Source organism: Hyperolius riggenbachi, chromosome 3 (genome assembly GCF_040937935.1).
Source record: "Hyperolius riggenbachi isolate aHypRig1 chromosome 3, aHypRig1.pri, whole genome shotgun sequence".
NCBI classification, from domain to species: domain Eukaryota; kingdom Metazoa; phylum Chordata; class Amphibia; order Anura; family Hyperoliidae; genus Hyperolius; species Hyperolius riggenbachi.
The window spans coordinates 120,670,380-120,690,865 of record NC_090648.1 but is presented as its reverse complement, the minus strand read 5'-3'; the positions used below and the strand labels follow the sequence as shown (position 1 = coordinate 120,690,865).

The 20,486-nt window shown below is 45.6% G+C and overlaps 1 protein-coding gene across 1 annotated transcript in view; it reads right to left on the bottom strand.

Annotated features, from left to right (window-relative positions):
- Positions 1 to 541: 541 nt before the first annotated feature.
- Positions 542 to 20,486, bottom strand: part of CIAO1 (cytosolic iron-sulfur assembly component 1) — a 33,251-nt gene continuing 13,306 nt past the window's right edge. Inside the window, exons 4-8 of the mRNA XM_068274844.1 lie at positions 15,350 to 15,461; positions 13,983 to 14,071; positions 12,728 to 12,929; positions 4,651 to 4,732; positions 542 to 4,561 (exon numbers count right to left, since the gene is read on the bottom strand). Of these exons, the coding sequence (XP_068130945.1) occupies positions 4,327 to 4,561; positions 4,651 to 4,732; positions 12,728 to 12,929; positions 13,983 to 14,071; positions 15,350 to 15,461 (720 nt within the window). The 3' untranslated portion in view covers positions 542 to 4,326. The remainder of the gene's footprint in view (positions 4,562 to 4,650; positions 4,733 to 12,727; positions 12,930 to 13,982; positions 14,072 to 15,349; positions 15,462 to 20,486) is intronic.

Genomic DNA, 20,486 nt, shown 5'->3' with positions numbered 1-20,486 from the left:
TGGAACTAAGACTAAGCTACACTAAGACTAAAAAACTAATCCACTATTTTCATTATATGCGTGTACATGTCCTTCTGCATCTGGTGTTCCGAGTTATGAATTAAGAAGCAACCAGTTTTCCGTGAGGGTGAAGTTAAGTTCTGCGTTGGGAATTCTACTCCTAATATTTTTTTCCATTGCGAAATTTCTATTGATTAGGGATATAAGCATTTGGGGTGATATCTGGTCAGCAGATTTCCAATTGGATAGGATGAGTGATAAAGTTGCCAATATGGTGTGGCAGATTGGAGGTTGGACTTGCTTTGGAAAGGACTCTATGCCTACCAAAAGTATTGCTAGTGCCGGCGAGATTTTAAAGTTTTCCCCCCGCCGTGAATTGACAGGAAGCAGCCGCTTGCGCGAGCGGCTGCTTCCTGATTAATTAGCCTGCAGCTGGCGACGCAGTACTGCATCGCTGGTCCTGCAGCTGCCACTTTGCCGACGCACGGTATAAGCGTGCGGTCGGCAAGTGGTTAATAAACTAATAATTCAAACCACATCATACAACACAACTCAGCAATTGTTTATTCTAGAAATGTACAACCAAAGAGAATTGCTTTTTTCTTTTAAAACATATACATTAACAGAAAAATAATCTCTTATAAGTAACATTTCATGGTTTAAATATATAAAGAAAATTGCACCAGAAAGGAACAGGTTTCTCTGCAGACTGGTGGAGAAAACTGCCTAATTCAGATGCATCCATCCCTTGTGACCGACTTGGATTAGAAGATCTCTGCTGTCAACAACCTCAGTTTATATGAATATTCCTACACTAGAGGGTGTTACTTCCACAGCAATATTATATACATCTCTGTAGCTGTCGACAAGCAGCCCAGCATCTCATCCAGGCCTGTGGTATGAAAGCCACAGATTTTGGGACACTGGCTCCGTGGGTTTTTACATAAAACTAATAAGAAATAAAGTTCTCTTGCTCTCCAAACATGGAAGCATCAATCTCTGTATATCTGCTAGTTTGTTTGAACGAGTGCCTGAGAGCTAACAGCTGTTAATTAGCACCACCCTTGGAGCAGAGCTCCCCTCCAAGGGGGACTCAGCAGTCTGGAATAATTGATGCAGCAGGAAGCTTAATGCTCACCTCCCAGTAAATCACCCAATGGTTCTGCTCTTTTCTTTGCAGGTATGTTCTCTCTTCTATGTTAATATGAACAATCCAACAGGTTACCCCAGTTCTCTGACTGTCTGCCCTGATTCTTCCGGTCACAGGAATGCTAATGCACTAGCAGTTCTGTTAAACAAAACCACTATGTGGATCTGAACTTACAAGCACACTTCTGTCCACTTTTCAGTAATGCCTAGCTTTCTGAAACATTGATGTGTTCATGAAAAGCAGTCAGAAGCGTGATCGTAGGTTCAGGCCCTTACCTTCCAATTGCACCGGTTAGTGGAAAGGACACCTGAAGACTTTGTTCACATAAATCCGTATCGCAACCGGTGATCGATTTGAGGGTACTTTTCCGTTAGCCGGGCACATCCAGCAGGTGGCGCTAATTAAATGAATAGTTCATGTAACAAAAGTGTTAATGTAACCGACTGTATTCTGCCTCTCTCCTATAGAACACTGGCAGCCGGGGGAGACGGGACACGTGTGTCCCCCCAGAGTTGTTCGTCACAAGAAAACAAGCAGGATTCCCTGTCGCGACAAACTACTCTGGGGGGGCCCGCATGTCCCCGTCAGCTGCCAGTATTGTATAGGAGAGAGGACAAGGGGGAGGAGAGCGAGAGCCGAAGACGGCGGCTTCATCTGCTATATTGCCGCTGGCTTAATTTTAATTCAATTAACTCACTTTTTACAATACATTTGGCCGCAGCGAGACGGCCAGTAAAAACAATACAATCAGTTACATTAACACTTGTTACATGAACTATAAATGTAATTAGCACCACCTGCCGGATGCACCCGTCTAATGGAAGAGTACCTATTTTCATTTTATTTTTTTTTTAAAAAAAAAGCACTTTGCGCTTAGAAAAGCGTTTTTCTAAGCGATTGTTTTTTTCATTTCCTGGCATCTGTCAGTAAATGAACTCTTGTACCTGGAAATGAATAAATACAATGTATAATAAAAGGTATACTTAAAGTGTACCAGAACCCATAGAACAGTGGTCCTCAAACTAAGGCCCCCGGGCCGAATGTGGCCCCGAGACTTTTTTTTTTTTTTTACCAGCCCCCACACACACAAAATGTATTACTTATAGATGCAGTCAGCTACATCTTTAAATATTGTTGGTCCGCATATAGAAATAGCAGTGCTGGCACCACCCATCCACATGGAAGCCAGTAAGCAGTAATTTGCTGGTTTCCAATCAAATTCCACATCAGGTGACACTGCTGTCCAATTGGACTTCAGGTTGTCACCAGGGTATGCTTCACTGTTTGGCCCGCAAAGACATCATTTTATGTATACTCCGGCCCCCCAGCAGTCTGAAGTATGTTGACCCGGCCCTCAACCTAAAATGTTTGGGGACCCCTGCCCTAAAACGTAAGTTTTATACATACCTGGGTCTTCCTTCAGCCCCATGCACACAAATTGCTCCCATGCTGCTGTCCTCAGTCTTCTCCAGCTCCAGTAACTTTGGTCAGTCTGCGCAAGAGAAATGCATCCTCTTTGTATCTCTAGGTGCACTTCTCTTGCGCAGACTGGCCGAAGTTACAGGACCCGGTAATGAAAAAAAGAGAAAACTGAGGACAGCGGTGTGGGAGAGATCCGTGCGCATGGGGCTGGAGGAAGCCCCAGGTATGTATAAAAACTTTGTTTCTGTGGTCTCTGGTTTCCTTTAAGCCTGGGGGGGGGGGAATCTGAAGTTTATTTTCACTTCAGATTCCCTTTAAGATGCCAGCATCTGTAAAACTTTTAACTAAACCAGGGTGAAGTAAAATTTTACAATGGGCAAAAACTGACTACCTTGCGAGGTTGGCATCTGCACCGGCGGGGACCCTGAACCAGTGGCTGGGAGTTAAGCTGCAGCGAGAGACTTAACGGCTACAAGGGGCTAGAGGAAGCCCTGGGTAAGTAGATCTGTGCTAGCTTACAATGCCTGATGATTCCTATAAGTTTTCTCTAGTGGCAATAGGACATCAGTGATTGTCTTTTAGACATGTCCTCCAAGGTGGCCACCTTAACTGCAGGCAAGGCGTTTAACTTTGAAATAATACCCACCGAAATGTAAGCAGAAACCTCATATGATCTCCCAGAATGCTCTGGGGGAGAAGGCTGCTGGACATTATAACCTAAGCTAAACAAAGGGTGGGGCAACATATATGGTGCTAAAACTGGGCTAATTAAGGTACAGTAGGTATGCTGAATAGTTAAATCCATTCTACTACATCTCAGTTTGTTTCCCGTTAAACAACAAGAGGACTGGGAGCCTACTGTGGCGTTAATATCTGTTTTTCTCAATGCAGGTTATTTTATCATTGCCCAAAGTGAAGTAATTTGAATAAAGTAATCTGCATCCCACACAAATAAGAGACATTGTAATTTTAATATATACAAAAAAAAAATGCAATTACTTTCTTATTGCTTAAAGGGTGACATGATGAGATAGACCTGTGTATGTACAGTGCCAAGCACACAAATAATTATGCTATATTCCTTTTATTTTTCAGCCTGAAAGAGTTAAACATCACACATGCAAGATTTTGGGACCAAGTTAAACTATAGAGTAATTATCACTGATAAGGAATTACAGCCATAAAACATTTCCCTGACAGAGAAAAGCTGAGTGAAGGGTAGAGAAGGTCAATACTTCATATAATTTTTTTGCTTTGAACTCTTAGACTGTCAGAAGGACTATATCATTTAGTTGAGACAATATTTTATAGCTGATACAAAAAAGGTCATTTTTAGGAGTAGGATAGTTTTGTTTATCCCATCAGTTTATTTTCACTTCAGGTTTCCTTTAAATGACATGGCTTTTTGCCTCCCACAGTTCCTTCTGGGAAGTGGTGTGGCCTATATTGCCACTCACTGCAGTACACAAGAAGAGGGGGGTATGGCACTGGCTGTCACACTGCATTCTGGGAAGGTACGTTGCTCTGCCATAATGCCGCTAAAGCTCTTCACATTGTGGGCTACAGAGAGGCGTGGCATGCGGCAGTCTAAACATCCAGGGATTTACACATTAAACAATAAAAAAGTAATAGCATTTTTTTTTAAAAAAACATTGAAAACCCTATTCATCTTACTTGTGGTGATGAAAATAGCTTTTTACTATAACTCCCAAAGAGAGGCTATAAAAGATGTAAGTCAGCCAACTCATTTTTGGTTATTCTGGCCGCTGGTATTGCCAGAATGCCATCTCTCCATCATCACTACAAGAAGCCAGCAGCCCGGGCTGCTTTGGGTGCCAGGCTACACAGTTGACATCCTGGGAATGGGCTCGAGGCATGTGGCCTGTAAGAGAAAATGTTGGCTGCACAGGATCAGAGCCAGGGTCTTCCTCAAATATCCTGATGGCATCATCACCACAGGCTGTGGCAATGGAGCCGGTCAGACGGCTCCTGTGTGAGAGAAAGAACAAAACTGTGACTTTAATTCACATAAAAAGTACAAAACAAAGAAATGAGAAGGGCTTTCCTAGAAGACTTACCAGCTCACATCATAGATTGTCCTGGTGTGGTAGCCCGTCAGTGTGCAAACACACTTCCAGGTGAGGTCCTTTTTGCTATCCCCTATAGAAATATTAAACATGGAGACGTCACAAAGAATAAAAATCCTGTGATAAGTATGCAATGACAATAACTGCTTTTATGAAAGTTTTTAAACAGGGCCAGTGACAAGGAGAAGAATTAGAGTTTCTATAATTGCCTTTAATTATAGTAAAACTAATGAATACCTAATGTGGCCAGTTTAACTTGTAGTAAACCTATAGTCTTCCTGTGCCTGCGCTGACATTCCATGCTGATCCATTCAGCAGCTGAGCCCCAACAAAAGCTGCATGCACGATCTCGGGCCACGCCCCTTCTGGATCACACTCCCGTGGCCAGGAGCATTTTGTGCTTGTGCATTTTGTAAAATTGCACCTGTGCATGTACCAAACTGTACCGGCTATGGAAGCGCGATCGAGGTGGTACGCAGCTAGGGATGCACATGCGCAGTAGCCGCTACTGGCTCAGCCGGCCAGCTTTCAGAGGGGCACAGCTGCTGAACGGACTACTGCGGAATAACAGCAAGTGACCTTAAAGAGAACCCGAGGTGGGTTTGAAGAATATTATCTGCATACAGAGGCTGGATCTGCCTATACAGCCCAGCCTCTGTTGCTATCCCAAACCCCCCTAAGGTCCCCCTGCACTCTGCAATCCCTCATAAATCACAGCCACACGGCTGACAAACAGCTTGTCAGAGCTGGCTGTGTTTATCTCTATAGTGTCAGTCTGCTGCTCTCCCCGCCTCCTACAGAACTCCAGTCCCCGCCTGCATCCCTTCCCTCCCTGCTGATTGGAGGGAAGGGACGAGGACAGGGACCGGAGCTATGCAGGAGGCGGGGGAGCAGCTGAGACTGACACTACAGATGTAAACACAGCCTCACAGCACGGCTGTGATTTATGAGGGATTGCAGAGTGCAGGGGGACCTTAGTGGGGTTTGGGATAGCAACAGAGGCTGGGCTGTATAGGCAGATCCAGCCTCTGTATGCAGATAACATTCTTTAAACACACCTCGGGTTCTCTTTAAAGGAAAACTGTAGTGAGAGGTATATGGAGGCTGCCATATTTATTTCCTTTTAAGCAATACCAGTTGCCTGGCTATTCAGCTAATCCTCTGCCTCTAATACTTTCAGCCATAGGCCCTGAACAAGCATGCAGAAGATCAGGTGTTTCTGACAAATTTAGACAGATATGACAAGATTAGCTGCATGCTGGTTTCTGGTGTGATTCAGACACTTCCTTTAGGCAAATAGACCATCAGGGCTGCCAGGCAACTGGTATTGCTTAAAAGGAAATAAATATGGCAGCCTCCATATCCCTCTCACTACAGTTCTCCTTTAAGCAATACAAGGGGCTAAAAGAAGCCCCAGGTAAGTTAAACTGGCCATATTAGATTTACTTTAGATACCCTTGTAGAAAATGCATTTTTTTCTGATGCGGACTATATAATCAAATAACGCAGCTGGGTACATTTAATAATAGCACCTGATAATTTGGGCACCTGCTATTGCCAAAAGTTTAAATAACAGTCATGTAATATTATTGATATTCTTCTATTAAATTTCATGACCCATCCCCCCCCCCCCCCCCCCCCTACACTTAACACTAAGCTCCCCATCTATGCCTATTACTAACCTGCATAGAGGAGTGCTGCAACTGGTAACACTGTGTCATAGCTGCAAGTTAAAAGGACCTCTGTCACGAAAATCTTAAACTTTTAAATACAGGTAAACATATACAAATAAGAAGTATGTTTCTTCCAGAGTAAAGTGAGCCATAAGTTACTTTTTTCCTATGTTGCTTTCACTTACAGTAGGTAGTAGAAATCTGACATTACCGACAGATTTTAGACTAGCTCATCTTCTTATGGGGGATTCTCAGGTTTGTTTTTTTTTTTTTTTTAAAGCACTTAGTGAATGGCAGTTGCTCCGTCCATCTGCCAAAAAAGTGTGCAGTGAGCAGGGAGGCTGGCCAGCATCTTTGTATAAATCTTTTTCAGGGAATGTCTTTATAAAGAATAAAGGCCATGCTGAGAATCCCCTATGGAGAGATAGACTAACCCAAAATCTGTCGGTAATGTCAGATTTCTAATACTTACTGTAAGTACTTACTGTAAGTGACAGCAACATAGGAGAAAAGTAATTTATGGCTCATTTTACTCTGGAAGAAATGAACTTCTTAATTATACGTGTTTTAAATTTTAAGATGTTTGCAACAGTTCCCCTTTAAGTGTTTGCCGATATCTGGTGTTCAGCTACCGTATATAACAACTAAACCCAGACAACCATTATACACCTGCTGTTCCAGTAATTGGAGTTTTGCTATATACAGTAATAGTTGAATCCCCATGCCTATTATGCACCCTTTACGCTTGCTGCGCCAGTAGCTGGAGTTCGGCTTTATAATAACTGAACCCCTGTGTCCAATTCACTCAGTCAATGCCGCCAGAGCTGCAGATTACATTGTGGTCTATGGCAGCACCTAATTTAACAATCAGGCTGTGCACCCAAATAAGCTGCTTGCAATGCAACTATGTAGCTGGAAGTTACGGAGTTCTGTTACTTGGTATTGTGATACACATTCCAGAACTGGACAAAGCGTATTACTCGTAGCATGGCAGCTGGCAGGACAACTGTTAGGCCTCAGGGGACCTCTTGCCTCTGTTTCTCATCTCCAGAAATGTCTAACATGGTCAAGTCTTAAACCCATGCTCACTTAACCACTTTGTCCACTGCTACAGTATATCTACGTCATCTGTGGCACCCTCCAAGCCACCATGACGTAGATATACTGACTTGCTTGCAGCTCTGCTGTGCACGATCCCGGGAAGCCCCCTTAAGTCCTGGCCGGCTGGGGAAAGAAGACAGGAAGAAAATGATTGATGCGCCAGCCGCTAATAAGGGATGCGGGAGTCGGCTTTATTCCTCCCTCCCTTCCTCTGAATGCCCCCACCTGCTGTGAATGTTTCCCTTCCCCCCCCCCCCCCCCCCCCGTAGGCAGTGTGTGCGGAGCGGTAGGTCCTCTTACCGCAGATCCATGCGCACCGGCAACTAGTCTCCTGCTTCCTGTTTACCATGACGTCACAGGAAGTAGAGACTATTTGCCGGTGCGCATGGATCTGCGGTAAGAGGACCTACCACTCCGCTCCGCACACACTACCTACAGGGGGGGGAACATTCACAGCAGGTGGGGGCATTCAGAGGAAGGGAGGGAGGAATAAAGCCGGCTCCCGCATCCCTTATTAGCGCGGCTGGCGCCTCCATCATTTTCTTCCTGTCTTCTCTCCCCAGGGCAATCTCCTCCCCACACAGGGGCAATCTCCTCACCACACAGGGGCACCTTCCTACCCACCCACGGGTTTCTCCCCCCCCTCCACTGACGACCTCCCTACCCACTAGCACCCTCCCCCCCACCCACTGGCACCTTTCTCCCCCACCCAGTGTCACCCTCCTTTCCACCCACAGGTACCCTCCTCCCCACCCACTGTCCCCCTCCTCCTTCCCACTAACACCCTCCTCCTACCCACTGGCACCTTTCTCCTCCACCCAGTGGCACCCTCCTTTCCACCCACAGGTACCCTCCTCCCCACCCAGTGTCACCACCCTCCTACCCACTGGCACCTTTCTCCGCCACCCAGTGTCACCCTCCTTTCTACCCACAGGTACCCTCCTCCCCACCCAGTGTCACCCTTCTACCCACTGACACCCTCCTCCTACCCACTGGCACCTTTCTCCCCCACCCAGTGGCACCCTCCTTTCCACCCACAGGTACCCTCCTCCCCACCCACTGGCACTCTCCTCCCTGCTCACTGGCACCCTCCTCTCTGCCCACTGACACCCTCCACTTTCCACTAACACCCTCCTCCTACCCACTGTCACCTTCCTCCCCCACCCACTGGCACCCCCCTTTCCACCCAGTGTCACCCTCTCCCACCCACTGGCACCCTCCTCCTACACACCCAGTGTCACCCTCCTTTCCACCCACAGGTACCCTCCTCCCCACCCACTGGCACCCTCCTCCCCACCCACTGGCACCCTCCTCTCTGCCCACTGACACCCTCCACTTTACACTAACACCCTCCTCCTACCCACTGTCACCTTCCTCCCTCCTGACAAAAAATAAATTCTATGAACTCACCATACTCCTAACGGAATACCTTTTGGTGTCTTTTCTAAAATGGGGTCATTTGTGGGGTTCATATTCTGCCCTGGCATTTTAGGGGCCCTAAACCGTGAGGAGTAGTCTTGAAACCAAATGTCGCAAAATGACCTGTGAAATCCTAAAGGTACTCATTGGACTTTGGGCCCCTTAGCGCACTTAGGGTGCAAAAAAGTGCCACACGTGGTACCGCCTTACTCAGGAGAAGTAGTATAATGTGTTTTGGGGTGTATTTTTACATATAACCATGCTGGGTGGGAGAAATATCTCTGCAAATGACAATTTTTTGATTTTTATTTTTACACACAATTGTCCATTTACAGAGAGATTTCTCCCACCCAGCATGGGTATGTGTAAAAATACACCACAAAACACATTATACTACTTCTCCTGAGTAAGGCGATACCACATGTGTGACACTTTTTTGCAGCCTAGGTGCGCTAAGGGGCCCAACATCCTATTCACAGGTCATTTTGAGGCATTTGTTTTCTAGACTACTCCTCACGGTTTAGGGCCCCTAAAATGCCAGGGCAGTATAGGAACCCCACAAGTGACCCCATTTTAGAAAGAAGACACCCCAAGGTATTCCGTTAGGTGTATGGCGAGTTCATAGAAGATTTTATCTTTTGTCGCAAGTTAGTGAAAAATGACACTTTGTGATAAAAAAACAATAAAAATCAATTTCCGCTAACTTTTGACTAGATATAAAATCTTCTATGAACTAGTCATACACCTAACAGAATACCTTGGGGTGTCTTTTTTCTAAAATGGGGTCACTTGTGGGGTTCCTATACTGCCCTGGCATTTTACGAGCCCAAAACCGTGAGTAGTCTGGAAACCAAATTTCTCAAAATGACTGTTCAGGGGTATAAGCATCTGCAAATTTGGATGACAGGTGGTCTATGAGGGGGCAAATTTTGTGGAACCCGGTCATAAGCAGGGTGGCCTCTTAGATGACAGGTTGTATTGGGCCTGATCTGATGGATAGGAGTGCTGGGGGGGGGGGGGGGGGGGGGGGTGACAGGAGGTGATTGATGGGTGTCTCGGGGGGTGGTTAGAGGGGAAAATAGATGCAATCAATACACTGGGGAGGTGATCGGAAGGGGGTCTGAGGGGGATCTGAGGGTTTGGCCGAGTGATCAGGAGCCCACACGGGGCAAATTAGGGCCTGATCTGATGGGTAGGTGTGCTAGGGGGTGACAGGTGGTGATTGATGGGTGTCTCAAGGTGTGATTAGAGGGGGGAAATAGATGCAAGCAATGCACTGGCGAGGTGATCAGGGCTGGGGTCTGAGGGCGTTCTGAGGGTGTGGGCAGGTGATTGTTTGCCCTAGGGGCAGATAGGGGTCTAATCTGATGGGTATCAGTGACGGGCTGATTGATGGGTGATTAGATGGCAGAACAGATGTAAACAATGCACTTTGGAGGTGATCTGAGGGTAGGTCTGGGGCAATCTGATGGTGTGGGAGGCTGATCAGATGCCCGTAAGGGGCAGGTTAGGGTCTGATCTGATAAGTGGCAGTGACAGGTGGTGATTGACGGGTGATTGACAGGGGAGAATAGATGTACACAGGGGGGGGGGGGGGGTAGGTCTGGGGGGGTCTGAGGTCGTTCTGAGGGTGTGGATGGGTGATTGATGGGTGTTTAGAGAGAACAGATGTAAACACTGCATTTGGGAGGTGATCTGACGTCGGATCTGCGGGCGACCTATTGGTGTGGGTGGGTGATCAGATTGCCCGCAAGGGGCAGGTTAGGGGCTGATTGATGGGTGGCAGTGACAGGGGGTGATTGATAGGTGATTGACAGGTGATCAGTGGGTTATTACAGGGAAGAACAGATGTAAATAATGCACTGGCGAATTGATAAGGGGGGGGTCTGAGGGCAATCTGAGCGTGTAGGCGGGTGATTGGGTGCCCGCAAGGGGCAGATTAGGGTCTGATCTGATAGGTAAAAGTGACAGGTGGTGATAGGGGGTGATTGATGGGGAATTAGTGGGTGTTTAGAGGAGAGAACAGATGTAAACACTGCATTTGGGAGGTGATCTGATGTCGGATCTGCGGGCGATCTATTGGTGTGGGTGGGTGATCAGATTGCCCGCAAGGGGCAGGTTAGGGGCTGATTGATGGGTGGCAGTGAAAGGGGGTGATTGATGGGTGATTGACAGGTGATCAGTGGGTTATTACATGGGGGATAGAGGCATACAGTACACAGGGGGGAGGGTCTGGGGAGAATCTGAGGGGTGGGGGGGGGGGTGATCAGGAGGGGAACAGGGGGCAGTTTAAGGTTAAAAAAAAAAATTGCGTTGACAGATAGTGACAGGGAGTGATTGATGGGTAAATTAGGGGGGTGACTGGGTGCAAACAGTGGTCTGGGGGGTGGGCAGGAGGGGGTCTGAGGGGTGCTGTGGGCGATCGGGGGGCAGGGGGGGGGGGGGGGGGGAAATCAGTGTGCGTGGGTGCAGACTAGGGTGGCTGCAGCCTGCCCTGGTGGTCCCTCGGACACTGGGACCACCAGGGCAGGAGGCAGCCTGTATAATAGGCTTTGTATACATTACAAAGCCTATTATATACACTTTACATGCGGCGATCCGGGTGCTAGTAACCCGCCGGCGCTTCCGAACGGCCGGCGGTTTATAGCGCGGGGGGGGCGGATCCAGTCGCCGGCGGCTGATCGCGTCACGAATGACGTGATCGCCGCATAACCACGCCCGCCGCCGCCTCCGCCGATGGGCGTATTGCGGTCGTTTGGTCCCAGCCCTTGCCGCCGCCCATCGCATTAAGGCGGTCGGCAAGTGGTTAAGTTTGACTGCAGGTGTTTCAGGTGTGTAATTTAGGAACTACATGAAAAATCAGCAGGACTGACAGGCAACTGGAATTGTTTAAAAGGAAATAAATATGGCAGCCTCCATATCCCTCTCACTTCAGTTGTCCTTTAACTTTATCTCACCCTTTTGTGTATTGGAATTTGTTACATATTTATTCATATTAGTTTTGTCACTGTAATTACCAATTCTGTCTTTCGTACCGTTTCTGTATTATGTATCAACTCTGTATTTTGTATATTGGTGTACACCATTGTCTGTATTATTATGTACTCCATGTATTTCTGACTTTGTACAGCACCATGGAATATGTTGGTTCTTTATAAATCAATAATAATAATTGCGTCCATCCAAATTGCCTAACTCATTTCAAAACACAGGGTCCATACATCAGAGAACTGTGTTCTTAATATAAAGTCCTTCTGAGAACTGTAGTCAAGTAATACAGAGTTGTAAATGTACTGTGCATAACTTTTATACTTACCGTAACAAGTGACATCACGGTACTCCCCCCCCCCCCCCCCACGGGATGGCTGTGCACCAGGAATCGCTAAAGTAGTGCAGATCCTGCAGTGCATTACTGCAGTAATCCCAGAAGTGCCTTTTCATTTTTTGATTTCCTGAGCCTGTAACACGCGGTGGGACTTTTCAGCTCTGGTGCGATGGTTTCAAATCACACATTTGTGTAAAAGGACCCTCATAGTTATTAAAGGCCTATTCATCAGTGCAGCAGTATTTGACACTGGCATTGGTGACCATCCTGCTATGAATAGTGAATCTACTTATTCCCTCTGTAGCCATTTCTTCTTCCCCCCCCCCCCCCCCCTACTTCCTATTCCTCCTTTACTTCCTGCAATCAATGCACTGCCTTATATGTCTCTAGTTTTTCTCCCTTCCTATATTTGTGCATTGGTGGGGTTCCGGTTTGTTGGAACCAGCACTGTAAGCCAGTCTACTGAAATAATGATCAGTGCCGCTATTCAAGCACAGCCGGAGCTCTCCACAACACGTTTTATACAATCTGTCCCAGCTCAGTAACGTACCTTGTTCATCTCCGCTCTTGATCTGTCTCCATATACGCAGCGTCTTATCATCACTGCAGGTGGCCAGCTGATTCCCACTCTGATCAAACGTCAGGCTCCAGACCGTAGATGTGTGACCCTCTAGAGTGGCACAGCACACCCAGTCATCCTCTTCCTCACGATATAACTTCACAGTGTCGTCATAGCTGGCAGATGCCAATAGCTGGATAAATACAGAAGCAAATAAACCTGTAGAGGTTTGTATAACAAACAGGTGGAAGAGGCAGATTTGATACAGCCTTGCCAGTTCAGTCGCACAGGCTGCCCTCAGTGAATCCTGTTGTTTAAAGGGGACCTAAAGTGACGATTCCATGTTTTTTCCTTTTAAGCAATGCCAGTTGCCTATCCTGCTGATCTCTTTGGCTGCAGTAGCGTCTGTATCACACACCTGAAACAAGCATACAGCTAATCAAGTCAGACTTCAGGCAGAGCACCTGATCGGCATGCTTGTTCAGAGGCTATGGCTAAAAGTATTTAAGGCAGGGGATCAGCAGGACAGCCAGGCAAGGTGCATTGATTAAAAGGAAATAAATATGGCAGCCTTTATATTCCTCTCGCTTTTGGTTCTCTTTAAAGAACCACTACAGCGAAAACAGTAAGCAGTTAAAATCTGAAAGGTTTTGGACTAGTCCATCTGCTCATGGGGGATTCTCAAGGTTTTCTTTGTTTTCAAAAGCATTCCCTGCATGACAGTTGCTAAGTCTAACTGCCAAAATAGTGTGCAAGCGAGTAGGGAGGCTGGCATCTTACAGTTCTGGCAGTTATACTTAGCAACTGGCATTCAGGAAATGCTTTTGAAAACAAAGAAAACCCTGAAAATCCCCCATGAAGAGATGGACTAGTCCAAAACTTGTGCCAGGCCTTTCACACTGTGAGGAGAGGGCGCCAGGCCTTTCACACTGTGAGGAGAGGGCGCCAGGCCTTTCACACTGTGAGGAGAGGGCGCCAGGCCTTTCACACTGTGAGGAGAGGGCGCCAGGCCTTTCACACTGTGAGGAGAGGGCGCCAGGCCTTTCACACTGTGAGGAGAGGGCGCCAGGCCTTTCACACTGTGAGGAGAGGGCGCCAGGCCTTTCACACTGTGAGGAGAGAGGGCCAGGCCTTTCACACTGTGAGGAGAGAGGGCCAGGCCTTTCACACTGTGAGGAGAGAGGGCCAGGCCTTTCACACTGTGAGGAGAGAGCGCCAGGCCCACTGAACACTATTTATCACTCACCTCCTGATTGGGGTGCCACACCACATGCTTCACATCCTGCGTATGTGAGTTCAGAACACTGACACACTCGTATTCTTCTTCTTCATCCACTGCAGCAAAAACAAATAACATTTAGGATATTTCACACATGAGCAACCTGGCAATCTATATTTGAATAGGTAGGTAACTGTTCCTCCAGCAAGAGAACTACCAACATAGGCAAACCGCAAGGTTGTTTTGTGTTCCTGTTCTCTCTGTACACCAACATCTGTACCTCAACTGATGACTCAGGTCGTTCAATTTGCAGAGAACGCAACAATCATTGGCCTCATCAGCAGAAATGGAGAGCATGCCTACCGTAGCGAGATTGAGAGGACCTACAGCTGGTGGAAGAATGATAATTTTGTCCTCAACACGGCAAAGACTGTTGAACTGATCATGGACTTCACCATTCTACCCTCCACCCAGTCCTCAATAGGACCAAAGTCTCCAGGGTACTGTGCGTTCAGTCAGTTCCTTGGCACAACCATAACTAACAACCTAAGATGGGGCAGAAAACCACTAAAATTTAGAAGAAGGCGCATTTGTTAATTAGGGTGCCAGCTGTTGCAGATAACATGAATATTGGTAATGCAATATTACCTATCTCCTACTAACGGCTTCTGTCGCATACACCTCCCACTGACTCCTCCCTCTCAACACTAAATTAACTTTGCTGTCAGTCCCTGAATTCCTCCAGGCATGTAACAATAGTTGTTGCAACGTACAGCTAAGTACTACTGCAGCAAGGTGGGGGGTCTGGACAGTCCCTCCAGGACAACAGTTAAACAGTTTACTACTGCCATGACTCCAGACTGTAATGAGAAAATAATGTAATAAAAAAGTGCTTCATTTTTACAATAATTATGTATAAATGATTCAGTCAGTGTTTTCCCATTGTAAATTCTTTCCACTCCCTGATACATTCTGTCATTTATCACATGATGACGATTTTACTGCTGGCAGGTGATGTCAGTGAAAGGAAATACTGCTTGCTTTTTTTGGCAGTTGGAAACAGCTGTAAACAGCTATTTCCCACAATGCAATGAGGTTCACAGCCAAGAAACTGTCAGGACCACTGCGGGAGGGGTTTCACCACAATATCAGCCATACAGAGCCCCCTGATGATCCTTTTGAGAAAAGGTAAAGACTTCTCACGGGAAAGGGGGTATCAGCTACTACTTGGGATGAAGTTTAATTCTTGGTTACAGTTTCTCTTAAAATTACAAAAATATTATGGAACACTTTGCCCTCCTCCGCCCCCCCCCCCCCCCCCCCCCCCCCATGTTTTTGAGAATTTCACACCAAAAGTGGAATATTCCTTTTATAGTCAAAATAATTAGGCTTACCTTCCCACACCCAGACACTCTTGTCACGGCTACATGTGGCCAGGAGACTTCCTGACGGTGCCCAGGCTACAGATTTTACTTCATTTTCATGCCCCTCGAGTGTTGTAACAACCTAAAATGAGAACAAGGCATATTTTTATAGCACACCTGAAGTGAGAGGAATATGGAGGCTGACATTTATTTCTTTTTAAACAATACCAGTTGCCTGGCTGTCCTGCTGCTCCCCTGCCTCTAATAGTTTCACCTATAGACCCTTAGGGCCCGTTCACACTAGCAATCGCAGAACGCTGGCGGTAAGTTTTGCAGGAGTGAGCGCGGAAAAATAACTGGAGACTGCAGCGGTTTTGGAGCGATCGCGATTAGCGTGCTGTACATGCTAATCACGATCGCTAATCGCAGAACGCTCGTCGCCGGCAAACCGCTGCATGCAGCACGGTTATCGCTAACCGCAACAGTGAGAACACTGCCACTGGCTACATTGTGTAGCGTTTTTTGCAGAACTGCTAGCGGTTTGCCGTGAGCGGGAATCGCGCGATTCCCGCTCAGGTGAGAACGGGCCCTAAACAGGCATGCAGATTAAAGTCTGACTGGATCAGCTGCATGCTTGCTTCATGTGAGTAATTCAGACACTACTAATGCCAGAAAGATCAGCAGGACACCAGGTAACTGGTATTGCTTAACTACTTCACCTACATGGGTTTTTCCCCTTAAAGCGGAATATAACCCTGCATTTCAACTTTGCTCTAAAACATTATTTACAGTATATTATATGCAACCAGCATTTTTTTTTTTACTAGACCAGCATTGGAAGGGTTACACAGGGCTTTAAAGTCCCTGGAGATTTTTGCAGAAGCATCCGAACTTGAGTTAGATACTTTTTGTTTACATAAAATGTATCTAATGGTGGCCACTAATGATCCAATCTTTTTCATCCAATCTTACCAAATCTATGTAGTAGAAGGGTAAATTGAGTGAATATACTGAATGGATACTTCAGGCAGTTACCTTATATTACATAGAAATGGTAAGATTGGATGAAAAAGATTGGATCATTAGTGGTCACCTTAAGTGTTTATTGTGACTCATCTCTCTCACTGAGAAGGAGTTGGAGGACAGCCAAAGAGAGTGTGTAACATTTCTAAATATATACATATACGGTAACTAAATAGAATGTAACTATCTGAACGTCTGCAGGGAACTTAAAACCTCTGTGTTTAACCCTTCCAATGCTGGTCTAGTAAAAAAAAATGCTTTTTGCATATAATATGCTGTAAATAATGTTTTAGAGCAAAGTTGAAATGCAGGGTTATATTCCGCTTTAAAACAGTGCAATTTTCACCTTCAGAGCTGCGTCCATTCATCTGCCAATAACTTTATCAGTACTTATCACACTGAAATGATCTATACATAGTTTTCTTCACCACCAATTAGGCTTTCTTTGAGTGGTACTTTTTGCTCAGAATTATTTTATTCTACATGCATTTTAATGGGACTAATAAGAAAAAAAATGAATTTTTTTTTTCTCAGTTTGCGCCCATTTTAAACTAAAAACGTTCTACTGTGGATAAAACCCACACATTTTATTTGCCCATTTCTCCAAGTTATTGCAACATTTAAAATATTTCCCTGGTACGATGTATGGCGCCAATATTTTATTTGGAAATAAAGGTGCATTTTTTCAGTTTTGCATCCATCGCTAATATCCTTTTAAGCAATACCAGTTGCATGGCTATCCTACTGATCCTCTGCCTCTAATACATGCAGCAGATCAGGTGTTTGGGCTGGTGCACACCAGAGCGGTTCTGGAGCGTTTTTTAAGACACTTGCAGGGGGAAACCGCTTGGCTAATGAAAGTGAATGGGATGGTGCACACCAGAGCGGTTCATTTCTACAAAACGCAAACTCGAGGGTTGCAGCATTTTTTATATTTCTGAGGCGTTTATGCCTCAATGTTAAAGTATAGGAAAGTGGAAAACCGCTCTGAAAAACGCTAGATCAGAGCGGTTTTCCAGGCGTTTTTGTTACAGAAGCTGTTCAGTTACAGCTTTACTGTAACAATATATGAAATCTGCTCCAAAAAACGCTAGGCATGTTTAGAAAACAGCTCTAAACATGCCTAGAATCGCTTTGAAATCTGCTTCAAAAACCTCTAGCGTTTTGCAGATCTGCTAGAGGTTTTTGGTGTGCACTGGGCCTTACTGACATTTTTGTCAGATCTGACAAGATTAGCTGCATGCTTGTTCCTAGTGTGATTCAGACACCACTGCAGCCAAATAGACCAGGAGGACTGACAGGCAACTTGTATTGTTTAAAAGTAAATACATATGGTGGTCATGTAACTGCTGCTAAGATCAGTGCATTTAAAGTTGTCAGTCTACTCATGCAGCGCTAAATTCTGGCAGTGGAGGCGGGGTAAAGAGCACCACCCTCTGTACCAAGATGCAGGTGTGGCAGGGCTGCCAATAAACAGCTATCCAGTAAGTGTTTATGGAGGTATGTGGCATGGTCAACACAGAGCAGAGCTTAGATGGAGTTGCTATCTAAAGGTGCCCATACATTACTCGATTTACAGCAACGACATCCCACAGATTTAATCATGATGACCAAATATAGCAGAGATCTTTGCCACATTGTGGCCACCCAATCATAGTTTCAACCAATTTCAGGCCAATGTCTATCAATCCAGCATGCTGTAAAGAGCTTGCTGCCTCATCCCTTTAAATATCGCAACTAAGTTATATAGGTTCTGGGGCTACTCACACATAATCAGTGCCTAAACTGCATCTAACTAGCCACAAGACATTTATAAATAATATGTGCCGGTATTTAAAGGGATGAGGCGGCAACCCTGCTCAAAAGGGCTCAGTCTGGTGCTTGCCAGTAGCAGCGTTCGATTTCTGGGTGACCAACGGACCCCTGGCCCGTCTCCCCCTCGGACCCATGGTGAATGGAGAAAAGACTCAGGATGCAGAAGGATGCAGAAGGAGGCTTGCCGGCGGTCCCATGGTTAATGGAGAAAAGACTCAGGATGCAGAAGGATGCATGCCGGCGGTCTGGTGAGCCAAAACTACACTGAAACACTCAGCACAGGTCTGTGGGGTACGCATTACATGGGGGCCCAAGAAGCAGAAGCGGCTTCTCATATTTCCAATAGATTTTATGCTGAAATCTATTGGAAATCTGTGTGCAGATGTGTGGCACCAATAGATCGCTCTTTGATAAGATTTAATCAGGCAGTGCTCCATCTGATGATCAAATCTGCTGCTCTATCTGCCAATGTATGGGTACCTTAAAGAGTAACTGTCAGGCTGCAAAAGCTAATTTAATCCTCTATTCTCCTGTGTTAAACAGTTTAGAAGGAAGCCAAAAAGGCAATACTGAAGGTAAAAATCTCTCTTAGTTTAGATGTTTGCTGACAGCAAGGCTCCGTATTCCCAGGCTCCTAAGGAGGACGCAAGCCGAATAACAGATACTGCAAAGCATTCTGGGGCCCTCCCCTGGCTGCTAGTGAGGCTCACGTTTCAACAGCATGTAACAGTCTAGCTCACAGCACTAATAAATCTCGGGCAGAGTACACTGCAGGAGTCCGCTATTGTTCCTAGCCACATGGCTAATTAATATTCACTGCACAGTAGTGTTATTCATTGCCAGCGTTTGTGAGAGTGGAATCATCAGGAAGCAGGCAGGACATGACGACACATTTGGCTTCATAGGAGACAAACATGGAACCTGCCATGAGCTGTCAGGAGCATCATTCTCTGCAAATACTATATAAAAATTATGTGAAGTACAAACGTGGACAGTGAAATGCATATGTAATGTATGTACAGCCAATCTTTAGCTACTGATATATGTGTTTATTTTCTCTGAGACCTTATACCTAACAGCTCCTCTTTAAAGAGACCCTGAACTGAGTAAAATTATTTAAAATAAACACATGAGTTAACTTCAAATGAACATTCCATAGTTACCTTGCCATCAGTTCCTCTCAGAAGCTCATTTTATTCTGACAACTATCACTTCCGGTTCTGACAACATTTTGTCAGAACTGAAATATATCAGTTGCAGTCAGTTATACAGTGGGATGCTAAAGTTTGGGCAACCTTGTTAATCGTCATGATTTTCCTGTCGTTGGTTACAATAAAAAATGTAAGTTAAATATATCATATAGGAGACACACACAGTGATATTTTAGAAGTGAAATGAAGTTTATTGAATTTACAGAAAGTGTGCAATAATTGTTTGAACAAAATTAGGCAGGTGCATAAATTTGGGCACCACAAAAAAGAAATGAAATCAATATTTAGTAGATCTTCCTTTTGCAGAAATTACAGCCTCTAAACGCTTCCTGTAGGTTCCAATGAGAGTCTGGATTTGTGGTTGAACAGCATTTTGGACCATTCCTCTTTACAAAACATCTCTAGTTCATTCAGGTTTGATGGCTTCAGAGCATGGACAGCTCTCTTTAACTCACACCACAGATTTTCAATTATATTCAGGTCTGGAGACTGAGATGGCCATTCCAGAACATTGTTCTTGTTCCTCTGCATGAATGCCTTAGTGCATTTTGAGTAGTGTTTAGGGTCGTTGTCTTGTTGAAAGATCCAGCCCTGGTGCAGCTTCAGCTTTGTCACTGATTCCTGGACATTGGTCTCCAGAATCCTCTGATACTGAGTGGAACCCATGCGTCCCTCAACTTTGACAAGATTCCCAGTCCCTGCACTGGCCACACAGCCCCACAGGATGATGGAACCACCACCATATTTTTACTGTAGGTAGCAGGAATTTTTCTTGAAATGCTGTGTTCTTTTTCCTCCATGCATAACGCCCCTTGTTATGCCCAAATAAATCAATTTTAGTTTCATCAGTCCACAGCACCTTATTCCAAAATGAAGCTGGCTTGTCCAAATGTGCTTTAGCATACCTCAAGCGGCTCTGTTTGTGCTGGTGGTGGAGAAAAGGCTTCCTCTGCATCACTCTCCCATACAGCAACTCCATCTGCAGCAAGATGTTTTAGGTCTTTGGTGCTGGTCTGTGGGTTGACTGCGAGTGTTCTCACCATTCGTCGCTTCCATTTATCCAAGATTTTTCTTGGTCTGCCACTTTGAGCCTTAACTGAACTGAGCCAGTGGTCTTC